The sequence below is a fragment of the Bombyx mandarina genome, chromosome 10 (assembly GCF_030267445.1).
Source record: "Bombyx mandarina strain Sakado chromosome 10, ASM3026744v2".
Lineage (NCBI taxonomy): Eukaryota > Metazoa > Arthropoda > Insecta > Lepidoptera > Bombycidae > Bombyx > Bombyx mandarina.
The window spans coordinates 5469655-5492218 of record NC_143217.1 but is presented as its reverse complement, the minus strand read 5'-3'; the positions used below and the strand labels follow the sequence as shown (position 1 = coordinate 5492218).

General features: G+C 41.5%; 1 protein-coding gene across 1 annotated transcript in view; it reads left to right on the top strand.

Moving 5' to 3' along the window:
- The first annotated feature begins 8812 nt into the window (after positions 1–8812).
- Positions 8813–22564, top strand: part of LOC114247933 (uncharacterized) — a 34342-nt gene continuing 20590 nt past the window's right edge. The window contains exons 1-2 of the mRNA XM_028181023.2: positions 8813–9148; positions 9243–9327. Of these exons, the coding sequence (XP_028036824.2) occupies positions 9138–9148; positions 9243–9327 (96 nt within the window). The 5' untranslated portion in view covers positions 8813–9137. The remainder of the gene's footprint in view (positions 9149–9242; positions 9328–22564) is intronic.

Here is a 22564-nt window from a genome sequence, read left to right as displayed (position 1 = left end):
GATAAAAGTTCTTCTATGAAAAGGTTGGTATAATGAATTAGTTTTATTTATACATTTTATGTCATGTGAAAGCCGGCCAAAAAACGATAGGAAATCTCGCTTTAATCAAGGAGAACCATCTCAATGTCTTCAAGAAGTCTGCTGAAAGAGAGACAATTAAGGTCGCGCCATAGTAGCAAGTGAAAAGATTTTAAAAACGGCTTCACAATTCACTTCACTCTGCTTAAAACTGCTATATTCATATCATTTCCTACACTAGCGCTATTTCGGTGAGTCTACCAACAATAACTTGCTGTGTACAGGTGGACACTGTTTCAATTTGTCCCGTATACAAGATGGTGCTACTTACCTTTACCTGCCAGTCACCGTCACCGACACGTCCATACGGATCCATCAGATCCAATAACCCTTGCATTAGACACCTTTAGCTCTAACACTAGGAGTAGGGATCCCGGTAACCGTACTCGTCGAAGTCGGCAGAGTTCGACGTGCAACCTAACCTAAACATCACCCCGCTGAGTTTCTCGTCGGATCTTCTCAGCGGGTCACGATTCCGGTCCGGTGTAGATTCATTCGCGAAACAGCTACTCTTGAGTCGTTATCAAATCAAATCAAATCAAAAAAATTTTTTTTTCAAATCGAAAAATTTTTATTCAACATAAATGAAAGTACATACTTGTTGAACGTCAAAAGAACTACCGCCAATTCACAAGAACTAGCCTCCGTCCTGAGAAGAATTGGCAAGAAACTCGCGGGCATGTCTTTTTTTTTTTTTTACATATAAAATTATTATTTATTTATTTTTTAATATTACATTTTTTTTTAAATATGAATTTTTTACACTGAGTATTATAACGTAACAATTACTACAATATTGAAATGCCTGGAGCGAGCAACTCATTCCCACTTTGTGCAATCTTCTAGATAATCATTGACTTTATAGTAAGCTTTATTTCACAGATGTTCTTTAATAGTTTTCTTAAACCTATGTATATGTAGGTTCTGAACATCATGTGGGATTTTGTTGTACAGGCGCACAGGTTAGGTCTCCTTTGGAGGCGTTTTGGTAGCTGTTAGCTAATCCCACCTCTCCTGGCTAAGCCTTTGCTCGCCCACCTGCCCTGGTAAAACTGGAAAGGCCTCTGGGCCACCAGTAACTTCTGAAACAAAAAAAAAACCTTTACCCCCATACTTGGAAGATACGATTTTTTACTGTCATTCTATTATTTCCAAATTTTCCAATAGTTCACAGTTTTCGTGGTCACTGACGATTACCGAAAATCAAAGGAAATTCTAGGACAGTGATCATAGCGCAACTGGATTGATTGTGTTTGACACCGAAATAGACGAGGGTCGATTCGCGATGTAGCTGTCGGATCGTTTATATCGCCAATTTACTGCAGACCTGTTATTAATCATTACGAAACAACAATGATAATCAGTATTGGCGTTATTGCGCAGAATTGTATATCCTATTTAAAGGGCTTATTTGAGGCCTATATCCTATTTGATTTCAAAAGCAGTTTTACGTAAAATTTGCGCTTAGGAAAAAACGACAATTGTGAGTGAATGCTGAACAAACTTAGAGCGAAAGTTCGTAACAGCTTTCGTCCTATATTAATTCAGATCAAGTTTTGATTAAGTTAGCTGCAAACTTGAATGAAACTTATAACGATGCAATTGATTCTTGTGTTAGCTCGGCAGTAGCTTAAGGAACATCTTGAATTTACTGAATTTCATCTTAAAGTTATTTTTCATTAGTGTCTCGTTTTAGAGACCTCAATACCTACTTACTACCAACATGCTACCAATACTAATCTAGGTGCATAGACCTGTTTAACACGTAAAGAAAAGAAAAACATGAATTTACCAATTATTCCTAAAAGCTTTATTACGAAAATGCTTATTATATTTTCCTATCCCAACAGCAGATGCTAAGCTCTGGTAGACGTACTCAGGTCTGAATCTATGGATGTGGCATTTTGATGTCGACAAATTACAGCCAAACATCCTTAACCCTTGTATCTCCTACCTAACTCAGTAGCCTCGCTGTCATATTCTGGCTTCACTGTAGTGGCTTCATTCGGCCTGAGAGAGGGTTTGAGAAGATCCTACGAGAAACTTTGTGTCTGTGAGTTAAACATTAACCCAAGCTACTTTATACATGTTCGATTATAAAAACTAAACTTGAAACTTGTAGTTAACGAAGTTAAATTTAGAAGTAAAAAAGATCGTTTGTAATTTTTTCTTGAATGTGAATTAAACTATTGATCAATTTTATATCGCACTGCTAAAATTTGCAAAAACGTAAGTTGGTGTGAGAAATAGAGAGAATTATAATAATACTAGCTGATCCGGCAGACTTCGTAGTGCCTCAATCGATAAATAAAAGACCTAAGCTTTTCATCACATGGACATATGAAAGGAAAAACAAAATTGTTATTTTTAATTCCGAGCATTTTCTTATTTATTTACCTTTTAAACCTTCTCTGGACTTCCACAAATCATTCAAGACCAAAATTAGCCAAATCGGTCCAGCCGTTCGCGAGTTTTAGCGAAACTAACGAACAGCAATTCATTTTTATATATATAGATAGATAGATTATACAATATCACACATAATTGTTGGTATTTGTTTTTTTTAGTAAAATAGCAAAGGCATCAGGATTGCGAGCAATGCGGTCAACAGACGACACTCACACTGAGACGAACATTCAAATACAACAGTATTTACCAAACTTTTTGATTTACCATCCAGTCCAGGAAAAATGAAATACGTAGCACCCCCCCGGAAATTATTCATCTCAATATTTTACAAAAATATGTAAATAAACACCAAAGACAAACATCTTTTGTTTGTTTAAAAAATAATGCCAAAGAAATAGTAGTATTAAACGTAATATGATATTATTTATTTATTCCAAATTAGACTTTGGACAAAATACCTAATCTGAAGGATGAGCTTGATGTGCTTGTACCAATCGATTAACGTTTGCCTACATTTTTGTTAACAATCTTCCCAAATAGCCACGTGGAGTTCTATGCAACTAATATTTTTTTTGTTAATAAAATTCTTTCTTAGTAGATACCACCTACTTTGAAAACCTATCAAATAGAACAATGAATACATAACAAGACACGAGTCTATTACCGTAAAGTGTCCAAATGATAAAATACAAACATACTTTATGAAAGAGGAAAGAATCAATTCACTTTTGTTTTTTGGTCAGGACTCAGTAACTTAGACCTGTTCCATTCATAGTAAATGTAAATTTACGTACGTACATTACGTACTAAGTTACATTGCTCATACCTAAAAAATATTGGAAAAGCGCAAGCCCTATGGTCTTATAAATTAAACTCAAATGATAAGAAGACTCTTATAAATGATAAGAATGCATTCCGAGCCGGTGGTAAAATCATGACGACTTAAAAGTGTATTATGACCTATTTAATCTCTCAGTAAATCCGAAGCCATGCGGTTCCACAGGCCCCAGAGAGGGCCACCTGTCGATGCCCATAACGTGGTTGGAGGAGTCCGTGTAGGGATCGGAGTGCAGTTAAAGTTTTTTATTTTTTTTATTGCTATATAGGCAGACGAGCATACGGCTCACCTGATGGTGAGTGGTTACCGTCGCTCATGGACGTCAGCAATGCCAGGGGCAAAGCCAAGCCGCTGCCTACCGTTTAATACTCTCCACAAGCCTCGTTTGAAGAAGGACATGTCATAGCGCTCGGGAAAAACCGTGGAGGGGAGCTCATTCCATAGCCGGATGGTACGTGGCAAAAAAGATCTCTGAAAACGCATTGTGGATGAACGTAGTGGCTCCAGGTAGTATGGATGAACTCTACTCCGGTGACGGGCGGTGCGATGGTAATAGCGAGATGTCGGTATCATCTCGAACAATTCCTCAGAGCACTCCCCATGGAACATACGGTACAGAATACAGAGGGAACCGAAGTCCCTCCGCAGACTCAGAGGTTCCAAACGATCCGGAAGTACCTCGGCCTTATTCTGGACAGTCGTTGGATAGATACCAACATTCTGCCTATATTTGCTATGAAGTACACATTCTTTTCGAGTTAAAGCGCGCGCAAGCCGGCATACAATACTATCAAGTGTACCTACTAGCTTCTAGCTCGTGCCTCAATTTGAGTGACAACGTTCACGCTGTCTATGTTGAGTCTATCTATGATCATCGCCTGACACAGAGTGGTCTATGAGTGCTGATCACTCAAACTAAATATTAACCTCGTCACCATCATAAAAATTACATACGATCTTGAAATTAATAATTTGATGCTCTTAGTAAAACAACATCCGTACACATTCGATTTGGCTACAACATTAACGATACGAAGAATCGCTTGTATGACTGATTTATACGAGGCAGTCATAACAGTATGAGTATTCGGGTCAGGAGCAAGTAAAATTTGTTTGTAAAACGGGTTCATAAAGCTTGAGAATGATGCACGTCGGTTAATGGCTCGTTAAAGTTGCAGAGCGATATTGAGTTATAATTTCATTTTGCACGGTCTATTTTTAGCCGACTTTAGTCTCGTTTTTACAAAGCCGGTTAACGTAAGTTAATAACTACTAGCAGTTTCGTGAAACTTTTATTTTAATACTTTTAATATAAACTTTTTATTTTAATAAAACATTTCTCATGAGAAAGACAATAATAATAAAAACTAAATATTTATTAGCTTATTCTAAGCAACTAACGAAATGATTAAACGGTTTTGATTTGTCCTGTGTGCTTAGTGCGAGTTTTTTAACGTTCTCGATAGCGTAAAAGTTAACTCAAATTTGTATGGAGTTAGGACAGCGCCCATAACGGCAAACGTAGGCAAACTCGCTTAATAGATTCGAAATAAGAACACTGATATATAATATTATATACTTATTTATGACTCAACTAGTATTCATACATAATATAGGTGTATTTGGAACTGCAGAAACCAGACGGATAATATTTGTGGTTAGGACTACCGTCTGCGGTCGCACAGGTGGAAATTCCTTTAACTTCCGTAAACAGGTTTAATAGATCGAAAACACAGTAGTTACATACAACGATAAAAAGTTTATTTGCCGTGTAAAACTATTACAACCGACAAAAGTGAACAATTTCTTACTTCGCATATTAAATCTATTTGAATTGCATGGATACTATAATAAACTTTCAAACAAATCGACAGTTAGCTGCCTGATTCCACATGAGGACTTCCCCAGTTCACCTTGGCAAGCCAAGTCCTACTTGTTTTACTACACTGTTTCTACGATCACAGACATGTGTAGAAGTAGTAAGAAGAAGTAGTAATATATCTGAGTCTTTCCCCTAACGTTCCAAGGTAAGCTGCGGTATACTTGTTGTCATCTTTAAAGACATCGGTAACTATTTGTCAATTACGCAAGTCGAATTGGAAATCAATCTCAAACAGCAATCAATTAAGAAGACGTTTCTAATTAGTGTGAGCTCATAAAATTGTCCGTAACTAGTAGGTATACAAGATATGAATCTAAGAATCTAGATAGGGTTTCTACAGACCGATAATAGGGAAGTAAAAATACCCGAGAACATCATTGTTGTATGTGCCAATCTCATTTAAAAGTGAAAGAATTCCAGTAAGATCCTCTGTGTCCAGTACAATAACATATACTAACTACAACTATGACTGCATGACACCACCATGACACCAATTCATATTTAACTACGTATCTTTATGCCGTTACTATTAATAAAGTAAAAAAAAACTTAGGGTTCGCAAAGCAATTATACTTTCTAGTTTGGATGGTAGGACACCCTTTATATGTTAATATTGAATATTTGATCTCGTGTCTGAATATTCATGTGGTGATATTTGTTAGTTCTGGTAACCATTCAACAATAGCTAACAACTAGCTACATGTATCTTGATTTAATCGCCTTAAAACGAAATATATCGTCTAGTTTGTAAAATAAATTTAAAAGGAAGCTCTGTGGCCATAATAATATGCTATAGTCATAGATATTGAATCCAAAAAAAATTACAAGGCTCGGAGTGAAAGCACTACCGTCTAGTTCGTAAAATAAATATATAAGGAAGCTTTGTGGCCATTTGTTATAGTCGTAGATATTGAATCCAAAAAAAAATACAAGGCTCAGAGTGGTAGCAACAAGAACATTAAATCGTTTGCGTGGCGTAAGTCGACAATAGCCGTTTGGCATGCTGCAGCCGAGAGTTATGGTGTCACGGCTTTGTCTGGGCTTGGCTCCGGTACCGGGCAGGGTGCCACGGTTCAATGGCACCGCAGACGCAACTGCGTACCTCGGTCTAGCTAGTTCGTCTGCGAGTCTGCGAATTAATTAAAACTTTCCGTTTGACAATGATTTACGATACTTGTTGTGGTAACAATGTTAGGGGGGGTTTGTTTTGTCGCGTAACAGTAAATCGCTTCAGAAATTTCGAATTGAAAGCGTGATGCTGAATTTTGGCGGAGATTGATTTTATCGGTTTTCCGACGAGGGGGCTTTGTTACTGAACGTTGTTTTAATAAAAGTGGTATTGAGAAAGTTTATGACAGAAGGGAAATGTGATGTTTCAGAAGTTTTAACGTCTTTCATTAAACTTCAGTTCTGAGAGGGCGAGTGGGCGAATGAATGTGGAAAGGCATTCAATGGTATTATTTGTCTAATACGATATGTATCGTTCATATTTACATGCTCCAGGGTGGCCAATAAATATCTGTTCACCTCGGCTTCTCCTTTCTCGGGCCGAAACAGTAGTGCGACCAAAATTTTTCTTCTTATCTTTTTTATTATCCAGTTAGCAAAACGGGTTCCTACGTTGCAAACTATATCGGCCCTAAGCTTGGATTTAGACATTGGGCAACAAAAGTACACCGATAATATTAAATATATAAAAAACTTATGAATTTATACACATTTAACGAAACCATTAAAACGAAATAGGAATACAATATTACTATTTAGATTGAATCGGTCGTTTGGTTTAAAATGAAACAAAACTACCTACTACGCATGTAAAAAACACCAAAGTCATCAAGATTATTTTTATAACTCGGATCCAATCTTTCACAGAATCATACGGTCTTACAATTCTGCAGCTGATCGTATGCTCAACACATAATTTTTAATATAGATTCTGACTTAACCCGTGAATTGAACCTGAACCCCGCGGTACAGTAGCCTATATTATTAGACCAATAGACCAAGAAGGCGATGAAACTAAAGTATTCGCAGCTTGGAAGTAAGAACCGAAACAACTTTTAATTGTCGTTTTCTCTTTAATATTGTCTACAGCCTATGTAACTATAAGTTTTCTAAAGTAATAAAACAAATAAATGCTCACCTTTAACTGGATTTAACTTGTTTAGACTGTTTACGTTGACTATCTAGTTGGCAATTTTAAAATAGCTTATTAAATATTTATTAGACGTTTAACAAAAACGTTTTGCCGTCTAAAACTAAGGCACTGAGTTTACGATTTATAATATGCGGGCTTAGTTTTTTTTAAAATAGATAATTACCGAGATCCCTCTCTCTTAACTTCTTAATTGATTGGGTATGATATATCGTTAGCTCGAGACAGTATCTCCATCCTGTCTATTGTAACCGCGAGATAATGACACAATCCGGCTTTAAGTGTGTAATAGCTGCGTAAGGATGCAATTTACCCTTCTGTCTGATGTGTTAAGTTTGGTAGCGGCGCTCAGATTATGTTTATCTATGGTAGCCGTTAAACTACTTTAAAAAAAGTTTTTTATAAACATAATCCAATAAGATTAACATAATATAACAAAATGAAACACTGCGTTATTGTCTACGAAATATGTCTCCGTCTTATTCATGTTTTCAATTAAAACTAAGTTCATAACAACTAATACACCGTCCTAGAAGTTATCATCGTTAAAGAGCTTAGAGATAATAGATATGTATATAGTGTAGACGTGTATACCAGACTGGGTTAATTTAGAACAATCGACCCGTCGCACCGTTGGGGCCCAAAGGAAAGCCCATTTTCACTAACACCACTTTGGAATTTCTTGTTTACCATTATTTAAAGTACGATTAGGTCTGTCAGTGAAAACGGACATCGGGCTTAGATTTTCTATGAAGTGATTGTAATGTTTAATCGTTTCTGTTTCACGTTATTTATTGACTTTAATGAAGGCTAGAGAATTTCATTACAAAATAAATAACCGCCGTAACGCACCGGGTGTTGGAAAACATTCAATAGAATCGATGAAATACACGTTTATCATGAGTCATAAGTGCCTATCATGCCTGACGTAGATTTAGGTACTTTTATTATAATAAGAATATTCATAGCATTCACCATGGTTTTATAAATATCGTTCGGCTCCATGCGTGGGATTGAATTATTATAGCATTAAGTGTTAGGAACTTTTACACAAAGATGAATGGGAAACCATTCTAATAGTATAGGATAGGTAATATATATTTTTGTCATTAACAAATAGTGCGTCAGTCAGACGTCCATAACAACCTTAGATTCAATTGTATGTATTTTTTAAAAATAGATCATTCACGCATTTGTACAATATGTGTGTGTGTCCAACGATTGCCAAACTTATTTGATTTATTTTGATAACACAATTGCACGTCATAAATGACGGCCTACACGTTGTTGACGTGTCGTATTCTTGTAACGATTCGAAAAACATACGATGAAAGAAGAACCGATTCGATGCGCGTGTTCTCAAATTTTAAGATACGCCAAAAATAATAACGCAAATCCACGTTTTTAGCAAAATTCTTTTATAGCTAACATGTGGTTAGCGCAACCATAAAATTGTGCTCTGGAGTGTATCATGCGCCGATATTTACGTGCTCAATGATGGATCGAATCATTGTTCGAGGTCGGGGAGTCGGTTCGCATTCAGATATAAGCGAAACGAGGGACAGACACCGCCTGCGACTGAATTTGCTTACGTTTAATGACTATATCAAACGGGGCGCAAACGATTGTGCAGTGGCGCTTATCTGGCCTGCAGTGTAATCGCGTTCCTCTGTTGGCTACTACGCGCAGACACCGCGCACGCACATCTGCATATACCACGTTCTACCTGTGTTCTCCTTCAGTCTGAGTCGTTCGGCTCAAAAACCGATTTTATGAGTGAAAGGTGTGTAGTTCTCGTATCCGATACCAGGCCCTAATCTAATTAAAGTACGTTTTGTGTAGGCGCTGAGTAGTTAAATATTAATTGTGTCTTTTAGGAGCAACAGTATAATGAATTTGAAGCTGAACAACGATGTGAAGAGCTCTATCAACACCGTCAAGTCCCGTGAATCGATTATCAAGGTGAGATAATATTTGAGGTCCACTCAGTTACGGAAATTTATACTCTACACACTCAATTACTGTAAAGTTGTAATATTTGAACATTTAAACATCTCTTTTTTAATACGCTTTTATTAGCTTCAGATGTATGTATGTAATGAAATCTCTGGAAAACGGATTAACTCGAAATTTGGTATACTTATTAAGGACCGATGACAATTCAATATTTAAAAAAAAAATAATGAAAAAATTTAAATTCAACTAAAAAATAAAAAATAAAGAATAGTTTAATACAATAAAATCATTTTTTCTTACACTACTTTTCTGCAAATTCATTAAAAAAAATTTTCTATTTCTTAGTTGGATTTTCTATAAAAGCGTATTTTTTTAGTTTTTTTAAACTGTTATTTTTTACCTTTAATAACCATTGAGAAGATTTATTCATTGAAACATTTACGAATTCAAAGTTTTGTACAAAATTATTATTTTTATTGGAATAAAATTCTTATTTTGACGATTCTCTTTCTGGTTTTAAATATCGTTTTGTTGTATCGCCGATTTAATATTTAAAATACGAACAAAGAATTCGTCAATGTTTTACGAGATTCCCGTTCATAAAATCAGTTTCAGTATTAAATAATTTTAAATCATTAATCGAGTTTTGCGTGGATAGCAAAATCTGCAAAGATAAAGACTTGCCTCTGCAGCACAATGCCTTAACAACGTAAAACAGCAGCGTTTGTAAATAACAACGAATAATGTTAGTTGATTTATGTATAATCAAACGTTGAATGAAATGTACGCAGAAAATTAAGTCAGCAATTTTATAATCACTAGTGTTAGCGTGATATAAATAACTTTGTATTAACGAAAAAAAAAGAGAGAGCTGTCTTATGGATATCCCTTTGGAATGGAGTTCCTTTGCCTATATTTCTTTTCAATATTTTTTTTATTAAGTAATTATTAAATAAGAAATAAAGAGTCAATATAAAATAATTAAATGAATCGTGAAATCAAAATAATCGCGAAAGAATTTTAGAAACGTAGATAATTTTTTGGAGTTTTATATTATTTATGATTATATTTATATTATAAGTATATAAAATATTTTTCCATATGTTTCAAATTGACGAACATCTGAATCGATAGAAAAGTTTCAGTTTTCTAGGTGATCTGGAAGTGCCCTAAAAATCACTGTAAAAATGTCGATCATTGGTGTTGTATTTCATTAATATACAATATAAAGTCGTCGTGGCCTAAAGGATAAGACATCCAGTACATTCGTATCTAGCGATGCACCGGTGTTCGAATCCCGCAGGCTGGCACCAATTTTTCTAATGAAATACGTACTATGCAAATGTTCACGACTGACTTCCACGGTGAAGGACTAACATCGTGTAATAAAAATCAAACCCGGAAAATTATAATTTGCGTAATTACTGGCGGTTGGACGTCTTATGAGTCCGCACAGGTAGGTACCACCACCCTGTCTATTTCTGCCGTGAAGCAGTGATGCGTTTCGGCTTGAAGGGTGGGGCAGGCGTTGTACTATAAAAACTGAGACCTTAAACTCAAGGTAGGTGGCGGAAATTACGTTGTAGATGTCTATGGGCTCCTGTGACCACTTACATCAGGTGAGCCGTGAGCTGGTCCACAAGCCTGAGCAATAAAAAAAACACTACTTTCGGTCTAGCTCCTCAACCCACAAGCAAAACGTGCGATAAGGAATTTCGTTCCAAAAGTGAAATTGTTTACTTCCTAACATCTTCCACTGCTCTCCAAACCAATTAAATTACTTGTTAGAAACTATTATTACTGATTTTGACCAATGAAAACTAAAAAGAAACAGTGATTCATGGCTCATATGCCATTCCTGATCCTGCGGACTGAATGGTAAAGAGTCGACGTCACCCAAAACACGTCGTTTCTCATCGGATCTTCGTAGTGGGTCGCGTTTCCCATCCGGTGGTAGATTCTGCAAAACACTGCTCTTGCTAGGATTAGTGTTAGCAACGACATCAGGTTTGAGCCCCGTGAACTCACCTAATTGTTAGGGTTACGCTGAAATGGCCTCTCAAGGCCATCAGCTTAGATAGGAAAAAAAAGTTTATATTATTATGTATAGTTAGACACCGAGCATAGTAGTATGCTACATATTATAATAATATGGTTATTATAATATGTAGGTCTAAACGAGGTGAATAAAAGGTTGGACGAAGTTCATAAAAATCAAATTGGTATTCGCGGAGTAAACGCCTACATTCTTGTAAGAAATTGCTACGTAAAAATTTCCGACAAAATAACTTTTATTTACCTTTCCTAAATAATGTACCTACCTACGAGATGAATATAAAGAAGATACTTAGGAGCAACTTTTTTTCGTGTTCATTTTATATAATCAAAATACGTTCTGCCTACGTTATCGTGATTCCGTTACTCCGAACTCTCGACATCTTGATTTCTGACTGATGTATCAGGAAAATAATGAAATTTAAAATTTTCAAAATATGTGTAAAAGGTAGATTTTTTTTTATGGTTCTCTCTTAGCTTCTTTTAATATCGTAGTTGAGCAAAAGCGCTCTTCTGGTGTTCGGCGGTTACTGGAGTCTGTATAAATCTCGTAAATTATGCATTGCTTTCTGATAAGAGATAGATTCGTCTACATTTTTACATAAACTTACGTGACCTACGAATAAATTTCACTGTCTGAATTCATTATGATGAAGCTTTGTACAATTTATTATAATATTTAAACGACCAATTAGTTTTTGTAGGTTTCAATATATTTCGTGTATCTCGCGGACTGCCTTCCGAAACCTCCAATGATTTGGATGAAATTTTATAGGTAAACAAGTTTTTCCTTTACAACTTTCTCTACGTAAGGTATCTTCCCTGTACAAGCCGTGATTTGTTCAACATTTCTTCGTAAACGCCATTTTTTTATTTTTTTTTATTGCTTATACTTGTGTGGACGAGCTCACACCTTACCTGGTGTTAAGTGGTTACTGGAACCCATAGACATCTACGACGTAGATGCGCCACCCACCTTGAGATATAAGTTCTAAGGTCTCAAGTAAAGATAGAACGGCTGCCCCACCCTTCAAACCGAAACGCTTTACTGCTTCACGGCAGAAATAGGCAGGGTGTTGGTACCTCCCCGCGCGGACTCACAAGAGGTCCTACCACCAGTAAACACACATTTTTACACAAATACACATTTTTTAAACATTATTTAGTAGTTCTCCGAGCTACTTGCTTTGTTAGTGTTAGACATCAGCACAATGGGGTCTCACAAGCTTTATGCGGTGGTATTACAAAACAACTTTATCAACCTGCTAAAAATACTTCTATACTAATATTATAAAGAGGAAAGATTTGTTTGTTTGTTTGTTTCGAATAGGCTCCGAAACTACTGGACCGATTTGAAAAATTCTTTTTCCATTAGAAGCCGACATTGTCCCTGATGAACATAGGCTACTTTTTTAAATTTTTTTGTTGTTGTTTCATGTGTGTTTTAATGTTTCCGAAGCGAAGCGAGGGCGGGTCGCTAGTTGTTATATAAAATTTGATATTTTTTTTAATTAATGTTAGAGTAATATAGTATAATTAAGCGATACAGTCGCGTGTAGTTATGTTTATAAATATGATAATTGTAAAGTTTTAGAATTTCGAACGCTAAATGCTTTTCAAAACTATTCGATATAACCATGAAATGTTTTACTAAAATCAAATTGAGTAACTACTATAAAACATCTACTATTACTATCCGGCGTTTGAGCTCTTGTTTGTTTCATTCATCTCACATATTCCAGTCTCCTACGCCCACCACGGACTGCGTTCATTAACGAAGAATGTAAAGAGTCGTTGGAAATTATAAATCAAAATACAAATGAATCTAAGATTAGACAGTAAAAACATTTCAACCTAGTCGTTTTCATTGAGCATTTCAATCTTGTATAACTACCAAAAAAATATATTCAAAGTTGCTGGCCCAAAACATTTATGTGAATGATCGACAAACAAGTAATACCGCCATTCAGGAAATCTGAAATGATTTTCCTCTCATCGCCTCGAACATTTCGCACCGTATGTAAACGCAGGTGTTGATGTATAACATAACGCGCTCATATAATAATTTATTATACCGATATATTGTATACGTACAGTAATGATTGAAACAATTTGGTAACTGAAATTATCGCAAATGCGTAATACGATCTGCTAAGTGCAAAACGTAATAAGGTACCTACGTACAATTATAACTGTTAGTACACAGTTTCATGAATCGAAGCACAACCGATTTCCATAACAGGCGAGGCAAGATCTACAGCCATATTTTTTTGAATCATTAAACTTTATTGTCAAATAACGTCCATTACAATGAGCAAAACGCACAATCTTAAAATTTTGTCTGTGACATAAACAAACATGACACGACATGTCCGTCTAATGGGTAATAGTGTTCTCACATCTTGTGCTAAGAGTTTAAACTATGTGGGAGTTAATACACACAGTACTGGTGGTAGGACCTCTTGTGAGTCCGCATGGGTAGGCCCCTGCCTATTTCTGCCGTGAAGCAATAATGCGTTTCGGTTTGAAGGGTGGGGCAGCTGTTGTAACTATAATGAGACCTTAGAACTCATGTCTCAAGGGTGGCGCATTTACGTTGAAGATTACCAGGTGGGCTGTGAGCTCGTACAGCCACCTATGCAATAAAAAAAAAGACAATGGTTCTTTAAATTTAAATAATAAACGGTGGAAGATTGATACAAGAAAAATTGTAGTCTATCGAGACATTGATCTTAGCTTATCTTAATTGGATGTCAGTGGATGTTATTCACGTTGTAATGTCTAGGTACTACGGCCAATACTTAGGTATTACGTAGTAGACTATTTATGTTACATGCATCTTATGTTCTATACTTCTTTTGATGTTCTGTTCTCTATTCTGATAGTAAAGTTGCTTATCTCATCTAGCATTAGTCAAACTCGACTTTAATTTCCGGATGCACGAAGATTGTAAACAATCTGAGCAGCAATAACGAGATAGCGTTCTGGAGATCCGAGCGTAGTGGTTTTGAAGGTAATGAAATTGCGGGTAAATTTGTCAGGATAAGAGACATTTCTAATCGATCTTGAACCGGTCCGTGGCTTGTCTAGAAGCACACTGACATTTGAATTGATCTCCTGGACGCCTATTGAAAATGTATTCTGACAAAGTTCATTCGGAAGATTTCATGCGAAAGTCCTTCTTAAGGGATTCAACGAGGATAGGAAATTCTCCGTATAGGTCTAATGAATCTAAGAACTCCATTAAGGAAGATAGCCAGATCCTCCGTGCGTCGCGTTCCTCAGTGCTGAGAATCGTGACCTTTACGGAATACATACGTAAAGGTTTTCTTGGGAAAATTACTAGTGGTGGGTTCCCGCGTCCTTCCACAGCATAATTTCAGAGGCGATTTAGTTCCTCTGGGCTACTGAAGCCCTAGTTCGGGTTAGTTGACTGCCGCCTATTGCTCGGCGTTATATTTTTACGGCCGGGTACGTGGCATACCGACGCCAACCCACCTCTTTTGTCATTCGGGCTTGGGACCGGCAACGGCAGAGATAGCCAGATAGACTACCAGCAAATAGATAGGGGGATAAAAGGAACCATAAGGAATACTGTCAACTTCCAAGACAGCATCGAAGCCTTGCAGTTGGGCTATAGTTTGTGAGAAGGAAGAAAGTACCTACTCTTGGCTTAGTGAGCTCAAGGAGATACGCAATCCTCGGAGAGCACGTATTTTCTCCTGAGGAGGTGATCAAAATCAGCCTACAGAATCCAATTTATACTGATAAAGAAATTCAAAATTGCGGGGTAGTCACGATTAATTCGGATCACAGGGACGGGTAGCCTTGCGACCAGCGCAAAAAAATATACATCGACATTTTACGTATAAAAAATATACACATCAAAGTTTAGTTGGTGAGGCTGACCCACTCTTCAAATTGTAAAACATTATTGTTTTGTGGCATAACTAGGCAGGAATCGTCACCCTTCCGTGCGAGCTTGTCTCCTTATTCATACCTCATGTGTGTCTTATTCCAACACACGAGAAACTGCTACGCTAGCAACACCCTCTCTCCAGGCTACCCCCTTAGGTAGGAAAAAAAAGAGAAATAGCTAGCTCGCGACCATTGCACGTAGAAGCTCATACTTATCAAGTTACTTTTACAAATGCTCTAATTCTACTGAAGGTTGCTACATCATACGTGCTTTGGTAGGTAGCCAGTTAATATGCTTTTGCCTAATCGATGATGATAATGTTACAAGCGATGATTGCGCTTAGTCACATACTCGCTTGTCAAAGTAAGCTATTAATTAATTAATAAATATTTAACTGTATGTACTAAATTGTAAATACGCAACAGCACTATAACCTTTGCGAACTTGAATTAAAATCTAGAACAAAAGGATTTGATTGAAAGGTTCTTAATTCAATTTATTTGATTTTTTAATGTTGAATGTTCTGAAAGAAATTCACGGAATAGATATCTTTGAATTATTTTTTTTGCTATTTATACGATCACAACGTAACTGACGCCACCCACCTAATATACTATGAGGTTTGATTCTCAATAATATAGCAAAACACCGCCTTAACGCTGTTTGAAACTTTCAATAAATACATCTTAAGTTTGTTTTTGAATATTTTTTCATATTAAGGTATCAAAATTTGAGATATCTTTTCATATATTTTGTATATGTCGATCAAAATCGAAAATCCATTAAAATAAATTCGATCTCAGAGTCTATTCTCCATCAAATCTCATTTTAATATACAGTCCCTCAATATAAAAAAAATCGATTCTGTAGTAAATCATCACACATCTAAGCAATTCACACGTTTCCCGTAATAAGGTCAAAAGAAAATTCCCTTCAAAATTCAGTTACGGAAATTGATTTGAAAACGGAAGCATAGAACGCGGCACCCCTTCTCCATAGTCGGTTGATTAAATCAGAATCATGATTGACTTGTTGATGCGGTCGGGCCTAGACCCACGACAGGTGCCAGAGACGGTATAAATCCAATCAAGTGTGATGTCGTTGCGAGGCAATAATATACATGTCTATATGTATATATAACTGTAGTGCGTAACGTATACAGCTTATACTGTAAACGTGTTTCACGAATTAGGATTTCATGAAATGTAATTTTGATATTAAGACTTACGATTTATGAACTATTTATTTATTTTAGCATCAAATATTTAATGTCAAAATTCCACTCACAACTTATTGTATTCTATTTAAACTTTAAATTAAATTACTTTAATTGTGAATACTACAATATTATGAAGCTCCAATATTCATTTTAAAGACCCGTGCAGAATTATTTTGATCATTTACCACGTGAATTTTCGAGGGATAAAATCGGAGACGTACAGATATACGATCACGTAAATAAAGTTTCGTCGTAATCTGTATAACAAAAACGTTAGTTAGCTAGTTTCAATATTATGCGGAAAGGTAAAACGATATCTTAAATGAATTTATTAAGCGGCCGTCGATGTTTCCAGAAAATTAACCGGATGTTTCCGATGTGTATAGGTGAAATTAATTGATATCAATGAAACACCAAGTTCACATACTTACTGAATTCAATTTTACGTCAATATTTCAAATAATGGAATTAGATTAAATTTGACTTTTTAACTGTTACAATAAAATGTTTCGATGCTTCATATGAATTTTCTTTTCAGTCACGCATTTTTTTCAAAGCGATCATGTGTTAGAAGGTTTTGGATAACATAGTTGTTCTTTAAATGTGAAAAAATATGCCACAAATAAACCTTATTTTACTAATTAACTTACTAATTAACCTATATATTATTAACATTTTATGTCTATAATTGGATTGATGTATCACTGTTTACAGGTAAATGATTCATTTCTTTTTCTCATAACACAACCTCTTAATGGTATGTTTATATTTTTAGATCAAACAAAATTCTGAGCACTTTATAAAAATAAAACAAAGAAAAAAACGTCTGTTGGTAATTGACTAATACCTAATTGACACTGTCAATCAAACGTGGAAACCGTCAATTAATCTATTTAACTGAAAGCGGTTAATGAGAAACCTCAGACCTACGCGGCACCAATCATGAGCTTGACCGGGAATCTATATGTCCGAGCCTCAGTGGAAATAGCTGTGATATATTAGATTGGAAACTTAGTTTAATTACCTGGTTGGAATCGGAGACGGTGTTGCGATTTTGAAGTCGTCGTGGCCTAAAGGATAAGACGTCCGGTGCATTCGTATATAGCGATGCAACGGTGTTCGAATTCCGCAGTAATAACGGTGGTTTATTAACTGTTTAATATCTTTGAAAGTGCACAAATGTGAGAAAATGAAACAAAGTCGCTGGACGTAGCTTCTCGAGATCCTCCAAAAAGTCCACAGAAAAAATCTCAGTAAATTACCACCATTTTACTGAGATTATATTTATTTCATCCAATATCATCTCATCTCATTAATTTCATCCCAGTAGATTAACGTCTCAAATTAATCATCTTCATTTCATTTCACTCCATATTATAATTTTTCATAAAAGTAAGAATATAAATTAAAATAAGACATCATGTAATGGTTTTAGTTACCAGGTCATTAAATTCCTTAAAATTTTTTTTTAAGAATTAGCCTTTTTTTTTTTTTTGGTCAGGAGGAAATCGCCGGACTTCCGCCCTTTTCTGGGGATACTGGGCGGGGTATGTCAGAGTCGAACTGACTAAAACCTCCTGTCGCTCAACAACCAACGTCCAAACCTCGCATGAGACAGAACTCATGACAAGGCAAAGGGGGGAAAGTGAAGCGTTTAGTGCGGAGCACATCTCTCCCATCACCCTCCCCCTCGGGACGCCGGACTGGCGGTCGTCGGCGCCACGACTACCAGCCCTCTCGGTCGGCAGACTGTCCGAAGCCCGCCTAGATGGCGCCGGTTAGAGTGGGTTACCCTACGGAATACCCCGCTGGGCCAGAACCAGCGTGGGTCGAGGATAGCCGGCTTTCCATCACCCGGATACTCTTGCGTAAAACGCGTGCAGAGCAGCTTGCACGTCGTCTTCTTAGGCCCCCCTCGCCGGTCCCCAGACCGACATGTGAGGGGGACCCGAAACACTTAGAGGGCCAGGGCTTGGGCGAGATCCGCCTCCCTGGCCCCCGCTCGACGGCGGCGGGATTGTGCGTCTCTCACGCGCCCCGCCGCCTCCTTCTGCGAGATGGTGCACTCGCAGAAGTCGAGCATCGCCTTCCACGACTCGTCGTCGCCGAGCATCGATGCCACAACACTCAGCAACGACAAGTCGGTTCCTATTTTTGCGACGAGGACACGGCGCCACCCCTCCCATGCGGGGCAGGCGACGAGCGTATGCTCTGCCGTGTCCAAGTCGCAACCACAATGGTGCCACTCTGCCGTCGGCTCGGCTGTGATCCGGTGCAGGAACTCACCGAAACAACCATGCCCAGTGAGCACCTGCGTGAGCCGGAAAGTGAGGCGTCCTCTGTCACGATTCACCCAATCTACAAGGACCGGGCGAATCGCCTCGACGGTCCTACGACCAGCCGAAGGATCAGCCAGCCGTCTGGACCATGACTCCAGCACGGACCGCCGAGATTGGGCCCTCCGCGCTCTGACCACACTGGGGCTGGGACGCGCCACGCCTCGGGCACGAAGTTCAGCCCGCCACTTATAGTCAGCGGCGAGCGCCTCCGCTTCCAGAACCCAAGGCGGCGTCCCAGCCAGTACACACGCCGCCTCAAAGGAGATGGTGCGATAACCACGGATGACCCTGACCGCGATGGTGCGTTGCGGCCGTTGCAGCAGCTTCGCCACCCCCACGGCCAGGGACTGGCCCCACACGGGCGCCCCGTATAGGGCCATTGATCGCACCACCCCCGTATAGAGACGGCGCGTCACCTGGTCAGGCCCCCCGACGTTGGGCAGAAGCCGGCTTAGCGCGCCGGCCACCCCCAACAAACGAGGGACCAGGTTCTGAAAATGAGCACGGAAGGTCCAACGACTGTCCAGAATGAGGCCGAGGTACTTCAACTGCACCCCGACCCCGATACGGACGCCTCCAACCACGATATGGGCATCGACAGGTGGCACTCTCCGGGGCCTGTGGAACCACATGGCCTCGGATTTACTGAGCGCCACGTCGAGGCCCAATCTCCTAATTTTGCCGACGACATGCGCCACCCCAGCCGTAGCAAGACGGGCAGACTCAGCAAAACTCCCCCCCCGGGCCACGACCAACGTGTCGTCCGCGTAACAGATTACGCTCAGGCCCGGGAGGAGGGCACCTCTCAGCACCCAGTCATACCCGATATTCCACAAAAGGGGGCCGAGCACCGACCCCTGTGGAACACCGCGCACGACCGGGAACCGGTGCAGGATCCCACCGTGTCCGGTACACGTGACCGATCTGTCCTCTAAGTAGGAACCCACCAGCCGGCGAAGGTAGGGGGGCACTCTATGTCGTTCCAGCGCCCCCCCTATCACGGACCAGGGCAGGGTGTTAAACGCATTGGCGATATCGAGCGACACCGCCAAAGCCACCCCACCCCTGGAGACGGCCTCCTCCGAGAGGGCCCGCACGCGAAGGATCGCGTCTACCGTTGAGCGGCCCTCTCGGAAGCCATACTGCTCCGCCGACAGATCGGGTCCCACCCCGACCAGATGCTGGATGATGCGGGCTGCCAAAATGCGTTCCAGCAGCTTGCCCACCTCATCCAGCAACACGATGGGACGGTACCCGGCGGCAGTATCCGCCGGGCGCCCCTCCTTTCTCAACAGCACGAGTCTGCCCGTCCTCCACGATGAAGGAAACCGTCCCGACTCGAGGCAGGAGTTGTAAAGTCTCAAGAGTCGGTCCCCTAGGGCACCAAGAGCCAAGGCCCAAACCCGGCCATGGACGCCATCCGGGCCGGGTGCAGTGTCCTTCGCGCACATTTTGCGAACGGCCACACGGAGCTCCGCCCCCGTTATATGGGGCACCTCAGCAGGGACTTCGCCGTCGTAGTCCGGCGGCGCGTCCATAGCGGGAGCGACAAATCCCTCCCGCTCCTGCGGGAAAAGCACCGAGACGATGTCCCGCAGCTGCTGAGGCTGGAGACGCTCCGTGATCGGGGGGGCCCATGGGCGCATTTTATTGCGCACCATATGATAGGGCCGCCCCCACGGATCTTCATCCAGCGTCTCCAAGAGACCCTCCATGTGTTGGTTCTTGGCTCTTCTGATGGCCAGCTGCAATGCCCTCTGCGCGACGCGGAATGCGCCGTGCAGCCGGGCCTCTGCTGCCGCGAACGCAATCGGATCGTTGCGCTGCGGCAGGCGGCGGCGGCGATGCCTGGCGCACTCGCGCCTCGCCCGAACGCACTCCACGCGGAGTTGCGCAATTTCGGGCGACCACCAGTACGCCTGGCGATTAGGAAGTCGAGGGCCGATCCGGGGCATCGACGCATCACAAATGCGACGCATCGTGTCCCGGAACCACCCTACCTCACCCTCGACCTCGACCGGGTGTGGACGCATGGGCGCCCACGCCGCCACCATAGAGGCCTCCATCAGGAGCTCCTTATTCAAGCGCTTCAGTGCCCACTTGGGGAATGACCGGGACGCACTACGGGGGTGGTCCCCGTGGACGTCCGCGACTGCGGAGCGGGCGGAGAGATCAAACCGAATATATCGGTGATCTGACAGCGTCTCCGCCCCCTCCAAAACCTTCCAGTCGCAGATACGGCGTGCGATGGCTGGGCTCGCGAACGTAACGTCCACAATAGACTCACCCTGCCACCGCACGCAGGTCGCAACCGAACCTCTATTCAACAAACAGAGGCCGGCCGCGTTCACCCACCTCTCCAGTAGCCTACCACGAGCGTCCGAGCGGGGGGAGCCCCATGCGACAGACTTCGCATTGAGATCCCCCGCGAGAATCACTGGACGGGGAGCGAGGCGGCGAGCAATCGCCCCGATCCCGCCCAGGAAATGCCCGAACTCGACAGTAGGCCTGTTCGGAGAGAAGTACGCCCCGATCACGACGGTCCCTTCCAACTGCACCGCGACGAACCCTTGGCCCCTGGTCACCATCGCCAGGGGGGGGATCGCCGCGTCTCTTCTTATGGCTATGGCCGCCAGGCCGCCATCGTCCCCGAACCAGCAATCATTTGCCGGGGGAACGAAATATGGCTCGGCGACCACAGCCACATCTATAGACCACTCCGCCATACTCTGAGACAGCATGTCCTGAGCTCTGGCGGAGTGGTTCAGGTTTCCTTGGAGGAAGCGATAGGTGCGGTCCATTACTGTTGGACCACACCCATCGCTCCCTCCCCTTCACCGCTGCCCCCACCCTCCGGCACCGGTGCCGCAGCGGGGATTACAGCGTTGGCCAGTGCTCCTCTGGCCAACTTTTTCCTCTGCCGGCGCTTTAACTTCCGGTGCCGGTTGCGTTCGGTGTTATCACCGGACGGGAGGCACGCCTTTCCTCCCGCCCGGTGGTTAGCCCCGCGCCCAGCCGCAGCGCACAGAGCGCAGTGTGGGGCGGCCGCGTAGGACGCCGCTTCATGGCCCGGCTGGCCGCAGCGGAAACACAGACCGCTGCGGTCAATCGAGCTAGTGCACCTGGCGAGACCGTGTCCGGTGCTAAAGCACCGGAGGCATCGCCAGGCGCATGGTTCAAGCAGGCGCACGTGGGCCGCTATCCAGCCCACGCGCAGCCTGCCTGGATTCCCCGACGGTCCCCCGGGCGGAGGAGCAGCCAGGGAGGCAGCCGTCTCTAACGGGCAACGCACCCACACTGAGCTGGCCCCGTTATAACCACGGCGCAGCTCACCCACGGTTACATTCTCCGGTGCACAGTTGCCCTGGGTAGCGACGGCCGCTCTCACCTCATCCCTGGTGGTGCAGTCGTCCAGGCCGGTCACTCTTAATTCCGCCATTTTTACCGGCCTGTGCACCCGCACCTCCTCCTCAGGCAAGACCATACGGAGCTTCGCCGCCAGACGCTCCGCGATGCCGGAACTATCGGCACCGGGACACTCTAACAGCTTGGCCCCATTGGCCGTCTGCCTGCTGCGGAGGCCCTCCTCCGCCCCAATCTCGTCCAGGTTGACGGCTTCACGCGCCCGGGCCATCACATCATTATATGTGATGCCCTTGGCCTCAGCGGCAGGCAGTAAAGTTAGAACCACTGCCGCTGATCGCGGCGCCC